We start from the raw sequence: 12923 nt of genomic DNA on the forward strand, positions 1-12923 counted from the left end.
TATAACTTTCTTGTTTGTTGGTATGGTGTTTGTCGTTGCTAACTCTTTCTGCAGTCCACTTGCTGCACGAGGCACTTGCGATCATAAATCTAGGCGAAATTTGTCATCTTCATATTAGTTTGCTGGTGACCTGAAATAATAAACCTCTCATGTGGCGACTAAGGTGAGCTTTACTAACAAGGACGGCTTGGGTTCGTATTTCCTCACAAATTAAGCTTTTATTTTAGCCGTTTCGCGTATTAATTTCCTTGGGTTTTCGGATGTTGGCCGGGTCTTGATTTTTGCTGTTATCACGTTTGTTGACAAACGCCTGCTGGTACAAACTATTTATTACAAAGTCTTCTGAGCTTGTTTTCAGTTACAGCTTTCCTTTATAGGTGCAAGGAAAATTAGGCCCCTTGGACAGAAAGTCGAGGAAAAAGCTCCTGTTGTTGAAAGTGGCCTCAAAGATCAGTCAGTTGAAGAAGGAAGTGACTGTACGCTAGAGGTAAAGTACAGCGGCGAACCAAGCCCGACCATCGAGTGGAAGAAAAACGGAAAGGAATTGAACATTGGAAGACGAATTGAAGTGACAAGCAAAGAAGGTTTAATTATGCTAAGGATACTGAGCATTCGTAAAAGCGACAGTGGCGAGTACACAGTTATTTTAACAAATAAACATGGATCTGAGAGTTCAAAGGCAAACATAAGCATAAAATCTGACGGTACGTATTGATTGTGCAGCTGTCTGTTGCTACAAATTCACTGTCCTTGTTAACCCACTGCGGTTAAGTGTGCACGAGAGCTGGATTTTGCTGTCGCTTGCTTATTTATTTATGCTCACCACATTTTCAGCAGCTTTTTGGTTTCATATGTGGTTTGCTGCTTTTAAATATTTCAGATTAATTATCCTGTGTGTCCGTTTTTTTTACTGATTTTTGTAGCGTTTAACCTGTCATTACATAATGGCCGTGACGTGACTATCCTACTTAAGGTACTAAGAGGCTTTCAAGGTGGTGGCCTTGTTATCGTAGGCTAAGGGTTGCCTTGATAAAATAAGTTGCTGTCAACAGATAAGTTCATTTTGTTTTGCAGAAGACTCGGATTCAGGTGACGATTTGCCACCAGCTCCTGCAAAGCCACGGACAGATGTCTCTGAAGAGGTTATCCGAGCCGTTGCGGAGGATCTAGCAAACAGGTAACACCATGAATACGGTTTGTCACTTAAAGAGCTATGTATAATCTGGTAGCTGTTGTGGAGGTTGTTTGTACAAGCAGCTGCTAATGGATTGTAAGAGTTAATCTTTTCATATGGCTTGCCTATTAATATGAACGATGTTTAGTGATCAACATAACAAATCTCGCTGGATCGTAAATAGCTATATGTGGCAAATATATTTCTGCATATGTTTGGCGTTGCAAAATATATTAATAACAATCATGTTTTGAATTTCACATTTTCTTGCTCTTTTTACTTATCACATGCCAATGAAAGCCTGATTTTTGCCTTGCTTCTCCAGATTCCATTGCGGCATTTTGGTTTCTCTTTCATGGCGGTATTTCGATATGCAATCCATTTTACATCTTTTTTCAGTGTTCCAGATATACCATCCATTCGGGAAGAAAAAGGATCAGTGAGTTCCCTCAGTTCAAGGGAAGAAATCTATTCTGCCGCATCGAAGGAGGATATTGAATCAGATGCAGAAGTCAGAGAAATCAACAAACGCGAAAGGCAGAAGAAAAACTCTGTTGTTCACCAGTTTCCCCGTACGTATCATGACGTCACATCTAAATTTAGAAAGACTATATTCCCCGGAAAATCATCAGGGATCCAAATCTGTTTTTTTCTATGACGAGAATGCCTTCATTTACAGTTATTTCTTGAACCGAATAATGACCCCTGAATTTAGTCTAAAACCTTTCGGCTTGAACGCTAATTTCAACGTGCCCTCTCTAACAAACGAAAAATACCCCCTCTATCTTTTTGATTTGTAAAAATATTCTGATTCAACATTAAAAGGAGCCATTGTCATAAGACAATAGTGAGAAACAACTTTATTTTTGTGTTTGTGATTTTAGGCCTTGGCATAGACATTGTTGTCATACCAGAAACCCCACGAGATTCTCCAGTCGGACCACTCGAATCCCCGGAGATCATTGGAAAGCCGAAAGACTTGCAAATTACTGAAGGCGAAAAGGCAAGGTTTGAAGTCAAGGTGAAAAATGCGGATGGCCTGACTGTGCGGTGGTCAAAGGAAGGCAAGCCTCTCATTCAGAGTGGGCATGTAAAAACAGAGCAAGATGGCAACACCCTGATACTTGAAATCCAGAATGCGAGCATCAATGACGAGGCCTTATATGAATGTTTTATTAGCAACGATGCAGGGGAACTTAGATGTGAAATGGAGCTTCTTGTCGATGGTAATTTATATTATCGAATATTTTATTTAAGAAAATCCAGCACTTATCAACATAGCTTCCATCTAAAAAACTTGGTATTCACGCGAAAAGAGAACTTGAAAAATTTCATATATTTAGTATTCTGGATGAAATTATAGATGGGCCAGCGTTATAATGGAATTTTATTTACTGAGAAACACGTCTTATTTTTTTCATGAGTGTTGGTTTTTTTCTCTCGAAAATAAGACATTTTAATGAAAAAACAGTCGTCTGCTGAAGCCTGTCAAAATGCTGCTATTAAGACTTGTTATTAAAACTTGAAACATATATTTTTTAATGATTTTCTAGATTTAGAGCCAGAAGAGCCGCCACGATTCGGGAAAAAGTTGAAACCAGAAACAGTGGTATTGGAGGGCGATCCATTCTCTTTACAGCTTCAAGTACTTGGTAACCCACAACCAACGGTATCATGGTATTTTGAAGGAGAACCTGTAAAGCAAACGGACTTCTTGAAGGTTTCTACGAAAGGGGACTGGCATAAACTTGAAATTGATGAGATACTTATTGATGATGAAGGCGTTTACAAATGCGTGGCAGAAAATGATCTTGGAACTGCCGAGACACAGACAGAAGTCCTTGTTGATGGTAAGAAGCCTTCAAGAAGTGATTTCATCTCGTTCTACCAGAGAACTGGAAAACACACACAATTCATTTTGTTCAGCTTTAAAGTTCTTGTCTCTAAGATCTTCGCCTTTACTTTATTTGTGCTGTCATTGTATTGTCTACATCTGTCAAGTCAGTGAGAATGTTTATCAAGTCGTGCAAATTTGGAAGAATTTTCTCGCGAGAACTATGCTCTTACTTTCCCATTAATCTATTCATAGTGTCCTTGTTGCTTATAATTTTCTTTTAAATTTTGCAGATGCTGAAGATGCAGAAGAACAAAGGTATTTATATTTTATCATTGTTTCGTTTTGCATTTGATTTTCGATAAAATTAAGCATCGTATATCTTCTCAGTAGAGTCTGAAAGAGAGGCCAAAGAGATAGTGTGAATGAGTCTGGAGATTATTTTACTGCTTTGGGTTTTTATTAATCGGTTTGAAGGATGCTGTTTAAAACGAGAAGCCAGTGCTCATCCGCCGCGAATGTCTGATCAGCCTATATTGAAATTGCTGGAACAGCAACGAAATCATTTTATTGAAAAAGCTAACTAAAGTCAACCTTTTGTCTTTATAGCCCGAAACAAGTTCCAGAGTCAGAGGAAACTGAGTCGCCATTGCCAGACGATATCGAGCCAATCAGTGTTCTTAAAGAAATGAAGGATAAAGAGGTAATAGAAGGTGATGCTATTCGCTTTGAGTTGAAAGCAACAGGCAACCCAATGCCCACTGCCCTTTGGTACATCAACGATAAACTGGTCGTTGCAAGCCCGAGGATAAAGATTGAAAGTGAGGAGTCAGGAATTTATTCATTGATCATCGATCCAGTTGAGATCAAAGATGAAGGCGAAATCAAATGCATGTTACGAAACAAAGCTGGCCGCGTTGCAGTCATTGCAGAATTGCTTGTTGATGGTGTGTTTATTTTTCATATATGTAGATTTGTCATATATGTGATTGTTGAATCTTTAAGTGAACAAGGAAAGTCTCCTAATAGATAGATGGGGATATAATTGGACTAAAATCGTTTTGAAATCTCCTTTTGGATGCATCCTGTTATGACGAACTTTTGGAATTTGATTTACAGGTAAATCAGTTGACACTCTATCTAAGGGGTGTTCTAGTCATTTTTCATAACTTCACTTTTTCTTGATAGACAAAGAAGAGCTTACTGATACAGAAGATGAAAAGTCAGATCGAGATGATAAAGACAAAGACGAAGAACCGGAGGAAGAAGAAGACGACTTGGAGCCTGATGAACAAGGACCAGATTCAGAAAAAGAACCAGAAAGAGAGCCAGAAAAAGGGACAAAGAAAAAACCTCCTCCAGCCATTCTCCCAAAGCCAAAGCCAAAAATGAAAGCTGAGGGTGATGAACCTGTTATTATTTCTTCATTCAAAGACAGAACGGTGAATGAAGGAAGCCTCGTGCGGCTGGATGTTGTCGTTGAAAATGCTTCAGATGTTACTGTTGAATGGAGGTTAAATGATGACGTCATTAGTTCTCAGGATTTTTCTCATTTCACGGTCCTGTCGGAAGGCAATACTCAGTCGTTGTTAATCACAGAAACGAGAGAAAGTGATTCAGGAGCATATAGTTGTTTGGTTAGGAATGATTTTGGAACGGCAGAATGTTCGGCGATTTTGCGGGTTACAGGTGAATAGTTTGTTGTTTATGTTTGTCGCAAAAGAACGGTTTAAGTTTCTTTGGTTACTTTCACAACAGATGCAGCAGCAACAACAACAACAACATGGCATGGTTTTGAGACATCTCCTCCGCAGAGGAAGAGCACTCAGGAAGAAGCCAGTTTTTTTGTTTTCAATGTGCTATTATTATGAAATCGAAAGTGTCAATTAATCAAGGCACAATTATGAATTTGTATGCTTTAGTCATTTTTTGATCGTCATTCAGTTCAAGTTTGCAAAGAAGATGGATCAAGTTATTATTAATTAATGTATTTGTATGCGACGTGACTTTGTGTAAAGTACAATTGTGTTTCTTTTATTTTCTATTTTTTCTGTAGATAAGCTGCTATTGTATCTGTTGATTTTGTTTAATAAATTTCGTTTATTGTCTCGCCTTTCCTACGAGTCATAACAATCCTATTACATGGTACGGTTTATTTCAACGCTTTGTTTTTCGCACAATGCAAAATTACCATCATTTTTTGCAAATCTGATATTGATTTGGATTTGCCTTCCTTTCTCTCACCATCAAAATTGACGACTTTAACGAAAATTTTGCTATTATGTCCTCATTCCGTATTATAAAGAAAAAAACCTTGCGATATCAATTTTTTTTAAATTTATATCAAAGTATGTCCTGACCTTTTGTGGAATACATGTTTCAAAGAATCTTTTGGCGGCCAATCAACAAGCTGTTTCTGGTCACATGACATTCTGGTGGCTTGACACCCTTTTCTTATGGCTAGCATCCACGCTTTCCGAATTGTAAACTCTTCTTGATTTGAATGCCTGTTATCCGAGCATTCAACGGCGTATATTGTAACCAGAAAAACATCAAATTGTTATTAACAATTAGGACATTGGTCCACCCTGAATTGCGTCTGCCATTCAGCCCGCACTATGATTTACTAGTATGTTTAGGCGTACGTTCGAAGCTAAACTGAGCAGGTAACAAAACGTCGCCTGCGATAGGAAATCGCTCAAGTTTCCATTCTTGTGCGGATAATTTCGTTAAGAAATATGAAAATGTAAATCTGCTACCATGTAGTCTTGTACTTTCACGCTCCAGATGGCATTTAGGAGGTACAGCCAGTTTTACTCGAATTGTTACAGTCAGAACCAGTATGGTTACGATACGGTCAGGTCGAGTTTTGCAATTTTGAAAGCTGCCAGCCAACAGTACGAAAACGAGAGAAAGGGAAGCAAATCTAAACCGCTAAAAGGGAAAGGTAAGGCGTGCATTTGCCATACAAAAAAGGCTGGTTATGAGAAAAGTCATGCCCGTAGATGACATTTGTGAAACACCGTTTTTTAATGATGATTGGAAGGCAATTCTAAGAACTTTTGTAGTCTCCTCTATCGTTGTCATATTTGCAAGAAAGTTGAATTAGATATGAAATTTAGAATATAAATTTTGTTTACAATCGTAAAAAGCAGAGGTAATTTCACAAGCCTATCAGTAACTGGAACGAAATTCATTTTTAAGGTAAAAAACTCCACGATGAGGAATCTCAGAAAACTGGAAAATCAGAAGCAAAAAAGACTCCAACGATATCAAAGCTTGAAGAAGTATAATATATTATGTTTGTTATTAACTTCTTTAATGCTTGTTGGATCGTGCCATATGGCCGAACTGCGATCCCTTCGAATACTAGTCTCTGTAATCACGCTTAAAAGACAGCTTATGTTCATTGCAAGTTTAAATCTATTGAAAAGGCTTTCTTAGTAGAAAGTATTTCTTTGAACGCTGAAAAGAGGCCATGGCAACATATACGAAGCACTGGGGACTGGAATCGATTGATTGAATTTTGAGCGCCTTATTTGTCATATGTCAAATTTTGTTTGTCAAGAATGTCATTTGCAAACAGTGTATTGAAAGAGAGATTAAGTGAAAGAACACTTTTATTGAAGGCATCTGAACTTGGTGCCGGCTCGTATTACTTCCTTATGCTCTTGTAATCTGCGCTTTTTAAGCTTACGTTTTAAGTTAGGCCTAAATATTCATGTTTTGATAAAATTCATTTCTTGAGAAATTGTCCTCGATTCCGTATTACTGAAGCCATCGAACATAGAAGGACTTGTTGTATCTCATGCTTTGCATAAGGCTGCACACAACGCTCATTTAATTTGGTGTGGTTTTATTGTAAAACATACTTCTTGTAAAACATTATTCGTATTTGAGAGCCGGCTACAAAAAGATGTAGATGTTAGAGAATTTGTGTTACCAATGGCCTGTCTTGGGAAATCAGCAACTGTTGTATGCTTATAGCTAAGTATCTGTTGAACCAAAATGTCTTCTTTTCGTGCTAGTTCTTGCCTCTTGTCGCGTACGTGGCATTTGAAGACTATGAACCAGATGAGGGTAACAAGATGCAGTTGAAGCGTGGGGATGTTGTTGAAGTATTGGACACTACGCAGGAGGATAACTGGCTAGTTCGCAAGGCAACGCGCCAAAGTGACATTGGATTCGTCTCGCCAACTTGCTTGAGAAAAAAGTCTGAAACAGAATTGTGAGTTTTGACCTTTTGAAATTTTTGGCTTGTGTTTTTTCATTAAAGATAAGATTAAGTATAAGTGACTGTCCGAAAGCATCATTTTATTCTGGATAATGAAGGCCTACGTTGTGAACAGCACCCGCTTTAGATAAACTCTTAAGTGTGATGCAATACTGAGTAGTTGTTCCTGTTGTTAATGGATACCTCTGAACTTTTTTAATTTCAAGGCGAAAATTCATAATGTACGTTCCTCTTTGGAATATGATTAAAGAGAGAAGTTTTTGTACTCGTTTTCGCGGCGTAGGTTTTTTATAGGTAGCTTCATTATACCCAACTTTGGATTTTACCCACTTTCGGATTTTACCGACATTGGAATTTCGAATAGGAAAGGAATTCTTGCTTCACAAACCAGTTCCCTTTCCTCCACTTTATTTGATACGCACTTTAAGGCTCACTTCACATTCCGATACGTGTTGCTAGCATAAAAATTTGATTTTCTCCTAACAAAAACAAAGGAAGCTTATCGCATGGAGGTACTATTTAAAGTGAACCTGTACACACTTCGGTGCTCTTTCTCTGGTTATTTAAATTGAAACATCTTAAATTCAAAGGCAATACAATATTGGTTTTTCTATAAACGTATAAAACATTGAATAGTCATTATTCGCGTCTCGAAACTGAAGGTCATCTAATTTTCCACACGGACAAGCTACACGGACAACACACACACAACTAACGCCCTGTAAACAAAGCTGATTGTATCTACAAGATGTGATTTTCCATCGCTGTGGTCGAACTGAGTAATGATGTTGAAAGTCGCCGATCTTCTCATTAAAAGCCACCAAATCGAGACTGTAAATTTCAAAGGCTTCACGACGGAATTCGATAATCCGCGCTTTAAAAAGGAATTCTTGCGTTAACGGTTGTTGACGGGCTATCCCGAGCTCTAAGCGTTTCTATGGTCGACAGATGTTTGTGCGAACTGGGATTCTTTCTCTGTTTGTTAAGATGATGGAATGACGGGCGTGATACGCCAAGGCGCCAAAAATGTTTAGAATCATGCGAATGGAAAATTACGTTAACCTATTCCGGCTATAGTAAGTTTCTGAACTTCTGTTTTTTGGAGATTTGTTTTGAACGGAGTCGTGAATATCTAGAAGTAATATTTTGCCAAGGTGCTGGGAAGTTTGATATCATTATTCTGATTTGCAAGCTGTTCACGAAGTAAGGCTTATGTCAAACACCACAAGGGTCAATTTTATCGATAAATTTATTACTCTCATTAATATATTATTTTTTATCATAGAATCAAATTTTGATTTATAGATATGTTGTAAATATGAAGATATGCGGTGTTAAGCTTTATCAATGAATGAAATTTTTTTGCTAGTTTAGTCTCATGAGTCAATTTACATTGTCCATGTTCAAATATATGCTAATTTTTAAGAGAGCCATGCCATCACATCGTACTTTAGTTTAACTGCATCCATATCAATAACAGGTGAATTTTCTAATCCACAAGAAGATCTCGTAAATGCAATGAATGCATGACCTTTCTCGTCATCCGACTCTAATCTTGCTAATCTGAATTAAGAAATGGCTAATACAATCGAGTATAATTTTTTTGTTTGCTTTTGTTTGCTCTAAAACTTCGCAGTAAATTTATTTCTTTGTTCGAGGCAGGTATTTTTTGATGTGCGTTTTGCTTAAAAGCGTCTGATTTTATCAACATGACGTCGGAATTTATCAAAGCATGTGTTTAGCGAATGATCAACTTTGTTTCCTTTCCCGACTAAGCATTCCTTTCCCGACTAACCTTTGATTGAATCAAACTGTCGATTGAATCAAACTTCACTTACTTAGGAAGCTCACCAAAATGTTTTACTGTATTTCCTACGAGTTTTCAAGTTACGTTGTTATATATTTCGTTTTTCTTATGGCGTTCAATGTAATGCATATAGCATTAATTTCATTTGCCTCTGACATTTTACACACCGATTTGTACTAAAAATGATTGTATTTTTCAACAGCGCTAATACACCGACCACCCCTCGAGATGATCTTGATTCTCCGCTCTCATCACCTGGCAGACCATTTGATCTTGAATCAGTCAAGGTATTTATCCCTGTCTTACTGTTGTGTTCAGTCAAGGATTGTTTGTTTTCCATTGCGTATCTTGAACCTCCATTTAACATCTTCCACTAATAAGAAAATAGCGGTAATCAGCTTCTTATACATCTGCTACCAGAGAGGATTGTGAGTTCTGTATCTATTACAAGAAATTGTTTATTTTCCAAAGGGAAGCAGGAACAACATATTGTTGAAATAACTTTTTGTAGTCGTTGATATTAGGCCTGAAACATATGGGCATGATATTACACGCTGTTTAAATGTTTCTTTGATCTTATCGCATGTAAGATCATGGATTCTTACCCTTATTATTATCAAAAACCGCCACCTCAGCGTTTTCTTTAAATCGCAAAATATTTCCAATAAATCAGACCCGTGTTTTGCAAAATTTCATGTTCTGTAACATTTGCGTACATTGCGTATAGATTTTTAATTATTTTCTTGCCTGCAAAACCTGCCTGCAAAACCACCAGTCTATGTTTTTTGTTGGTTATGACAGAGAGAAACGTCATGGATTCTCTTATTGCCTAGATGATCCTTGTTGAAATATCGATTAATAACTGCGATCTTTTAAATTTGATTTTATATTTTCAGAGCAATACATATGTTGCAATCGCGAATTACGATCCTAAAGATGACGACCAGCTGGCGATATCCGAAGGGACAGTTGTGGATGTTATGGAGGGAAATCAAGAAGGGGACCTCTGGGTGGTGAGAACAATCAACGAAGATGGTTCATACGGTGAAGAAGGATTAGTTCCAAGTGCATACCTCGAAAAAGATGCCGAAGAAGAAGTGGATGCCAGGCGACGAAGTATTGGCATTCAGCTGCCAAAAGACAGTAAAGAGATCGAGGCATTGAAGCTAAGAGAGTAAGTTTCTATTTTGTTATCCAAGTTAAATATTACTTTGCTTACCAGCAATTGCTCATATTTTATTGTGGTCTTTTATATTTTCTTCGAATATTCTATTAGAATTTCCTTTCATTTAAGATTTCCTTGCCTCACGTCTGTTTATCCGATAACTGGTCTGTTATTTTCATTTACAATGTTGAAGAGGTCTAGCTTTATGTCACGTAAATGTCTGCGTAAATATCACGTATATGGCTGCGTAAATGTCACGCAGAAGTCTCGCGTGTTTCATTTATTGGGAAAGAAAATATTGGTGGTTGTTCAAGTATTACCACTTCTAAGCAAAACGCCAAATTCTTCTCTTGGTGCAGGGTAATCATTGGAATGCCTCATGGCTGTGTTTTCGAACCGATAGCTAAATGTAATGTTTCATCAATAAATTTTCATAGTTTTTGCCGTTATTTATTTCTTTGGTATATTTTATATTCATAATCGTTACCATTAATTTTTCTGATAATTTTTCTGTGATTAAAAGGTAATGGTGTTATGTTTTGCTCTAGCAACGTCTTGAAGGAAATTTTGGATACGGAAAGGAAATATGTGGATGACTTGAAGTATCTTTGTGAGGTTGGTAGAGTGATCACTTAATCGCTTTAATCGCTTTAATCACTTTATCACTTAAATCAATTTTGACTTTTGACAAGCCTATACAGATTAGTACAGATTTCAATATCTTTTACAAAAGAATGTGAAATGAAAAACTTAAATCAAGGATTGTCTTCGATTTTCTACTATTAATTTGGCAATTCGCCAACCTTCAGGTGATGGAGTTGAATTTTAGATATGAAGATTTCCCCTTTTTCCATTTGTGATTTGCCCGTTTTTCTGAGTTGACAACCCATGGAAGCTATGGGGGATGACCCAGCTGTTGAATACATTTGAGGGGGGATGTCCCAGCTGTTGAATACATTTGAACATCGGCATGCCTTTGTCTTGTGCAAATTTATTTCTTTAGACAGAGCCTATTGACTCCTTCTGCTTGCTCCCAATGCAAAATTAATGTTTTGACTTCCAAATTAGGCCTCTTCTTAACTGTTCTGCTTGTGTTGAAGAGTGTCTTTATCGTTTTAGCATCATTTGGTGCAAGTTGAAAAGGGAAAGCATTTGCCTTCTTGCCTGGTTGGTAAAAGGGATGTTCTTTTTGCAAACATCAGAGACATCTACCAGTTTCATAGCAGGTTAGTTACTGGTAGAGATTTCCTTGTCACTATTGTACTCGCAAATCGTGTATAAAGTCCTGCGTGGCAGACGCAGAGGCCCATGTAAATAGCACTGTAAGGAAATGCAGATCTTCTAGAAGTCATATTCAACAGTTAATAAGTTAAGTTATGAATGATCTGGAAAACTTTTGGTTCGAAGGACTTTTGTTACCTTAACTGTCGCCAAGCTTTTAATAAACTTATATTAATACTTTATTACACTTTATAGCAGTTCAACGCTAGTATTTAACCCCACCATTCGTAGAATGTTTTTAATCTTAACCAATCTTAGTATTTCATACGATTGTAGGAAAACTCAAAACAACACATTCTCATTTGCTTTTCTTTGTCTGTCTAGCATATTTCTACCGGAATTGGAGCAATCTGCTCATGTGAGCGAGGATATGGCCAATTGTTTTGTGAAAAAAGTGAGTTTGTTTGACTTTACAAATCTGCATGATTTGGTTAAGAGCGAGCTAAGAGCATTTATTGGAATTACATAACCTTCAGCTTGTAGATCTCGACCGAGCCATCAGCTGAGGCGCGTTTCAATGCATCCTAGAAGTATAAGCATTCTCTGGTTGTCAAACAGACATAGAGGCAACAAAGATAATTAAATTTCTTTATTTCGTTATTCTCAAGACTTTGAAAGTTAGCATTAGTTTAGGACAGGTCTTTCTATCTTCAGAATTTGTACGAAAATTTTTATAGTCGTTAATTTTTATGTAATCATGATTTCGTATCTTGTTTCAGGCTAATGAATTGGAAACACTTTACGTCGAGTACTGTAGAACAAGACCAACAGCGGATGAAGTTTTAAATCGACCAGAATCAATTGAATACTGGGAGGTAAGACGTGCAACTTTGCTCCAATTTCCGATGTTTGAAATTCATTTTATTATCGACCTATATCGAGAACTATTCAAAACCGACTAGCATTCTTAAAATCGTACTTAAATAGCTAAATAACTTCTCATAATCTCACTCCTCCACCTACGTACAAGATGGGATAAATCCAAGCTATACAAGATTTTATTTGAATTTTGTCTAATCATTTGTGTCAAAGTCGTTAATATAGAACCAATCCTCCTATCGCGTTTCCAATTTCCTGTCAAAACTTTTTTCGAATATAAATATTAGAGATCCTAATGATTATCGTGGTTCATTTATTAGCCTTCCATCAAGCTATTTTTCCTGTTTAAGCACATTTCCAGATCCAATCACATAGATGTGTTTGTTGTCGAATTTTAGGGTCATCAGGCCTTGCACTTTCGGTTTTATGATTGCAGTTTTGATCTAACCTCGTGTTCTGTTTTACAGAATTATCAACACGACTCTGAAGACCCACACTTCATCCAGGGCTATTTGATCACTCCAGTACAAAGAATCACCAGATACCAGCTTCTGCTCAAGGTGCGTTCAGCTCGTCGTTTTACATATAATGGAGAACAATTTACAATGG

The 12923-nt window shown here is 37.2% G+C and overlaps 1 protein-coding gene across 8 annotated transcripts in view; it reads left to right on the forward strand.

The window, feature by feature from the left end:
* LOC135681250 (titin-like) overlaps positions 1-12923 on the forward strand; it is a 133134-nt gene that overhangs the window by 99523 nt on the left and 20688 nt on the right. For 7 of the 8 annotated variants that reach the window (XM_065195617.2, XM_089111874.1, XM_089111876.1 and 4 more), the window contains 17 exons: positions 378-704; positions 1075-1177; positions 1574-1746; positions 2059-2400; positions 2728-3024; positions 3302-3326; positions 3618-3955; positions 4197-4697; positions 6213-6295; positions 7037-7236; positions 9252-9336; positions 9946-10223; positions 10763-10829; positions 11334-11440; positions 11820-11889; positions 12215-12310; positions 12782-12874. In XM_065195617.2, coding sequence (XP_065051689.2) covers positions 378-704; positions 1075-1177; positions 1574-1746; positions 2059-2400; positions 2728-3024; positions 3302-3326; positions 3618-3955; positions 4197-4697; positions 6213-6295; positions 7037-7236; positions 9252-9336; positions 9946-10223; positions 10763-10829; positions 11334-11440; positions 11820-11889; positions 12215-12310; positions 12782-12874 — 3185 coding nt within the window. Of the gene's footprint in view, positions 1-377; positions 705-1074; positions 1178-1573; positions 1747-2058; positions 2401-2727; positions 3025-3301; positions 3327-3617; positions 3956-4196; positions 5103-6212; positions 6296-7036; positions 7237-9251; positions 9337-9945; positions 10224-10762; positions 10830-11333; positions 11441-11819; positions 11890-12214; positions 12311-12781; positions 12875-12923 lie in introns of those variants that run through there. The other variant, XM_089111880.1, reaches the window with a different exon arrangement.

The sequence above is a fragment of the Rhopilema esculentum genome, chromosome 12, assembly GCF_057945365.1.
Source record: "Rhopilema esculentum isolate cy_ngs chromosome 12, ASM5794536v1, whole genome shotgun sequence".
Classification (NCBI taxonomy): domain Eukaryota; kingdom Metazoa; phylum Cnidaria; class Scyphozoa; order Rhizostomeae; family Rhizostomatidae; genus Rhopilema; species Rhopilema esculentum.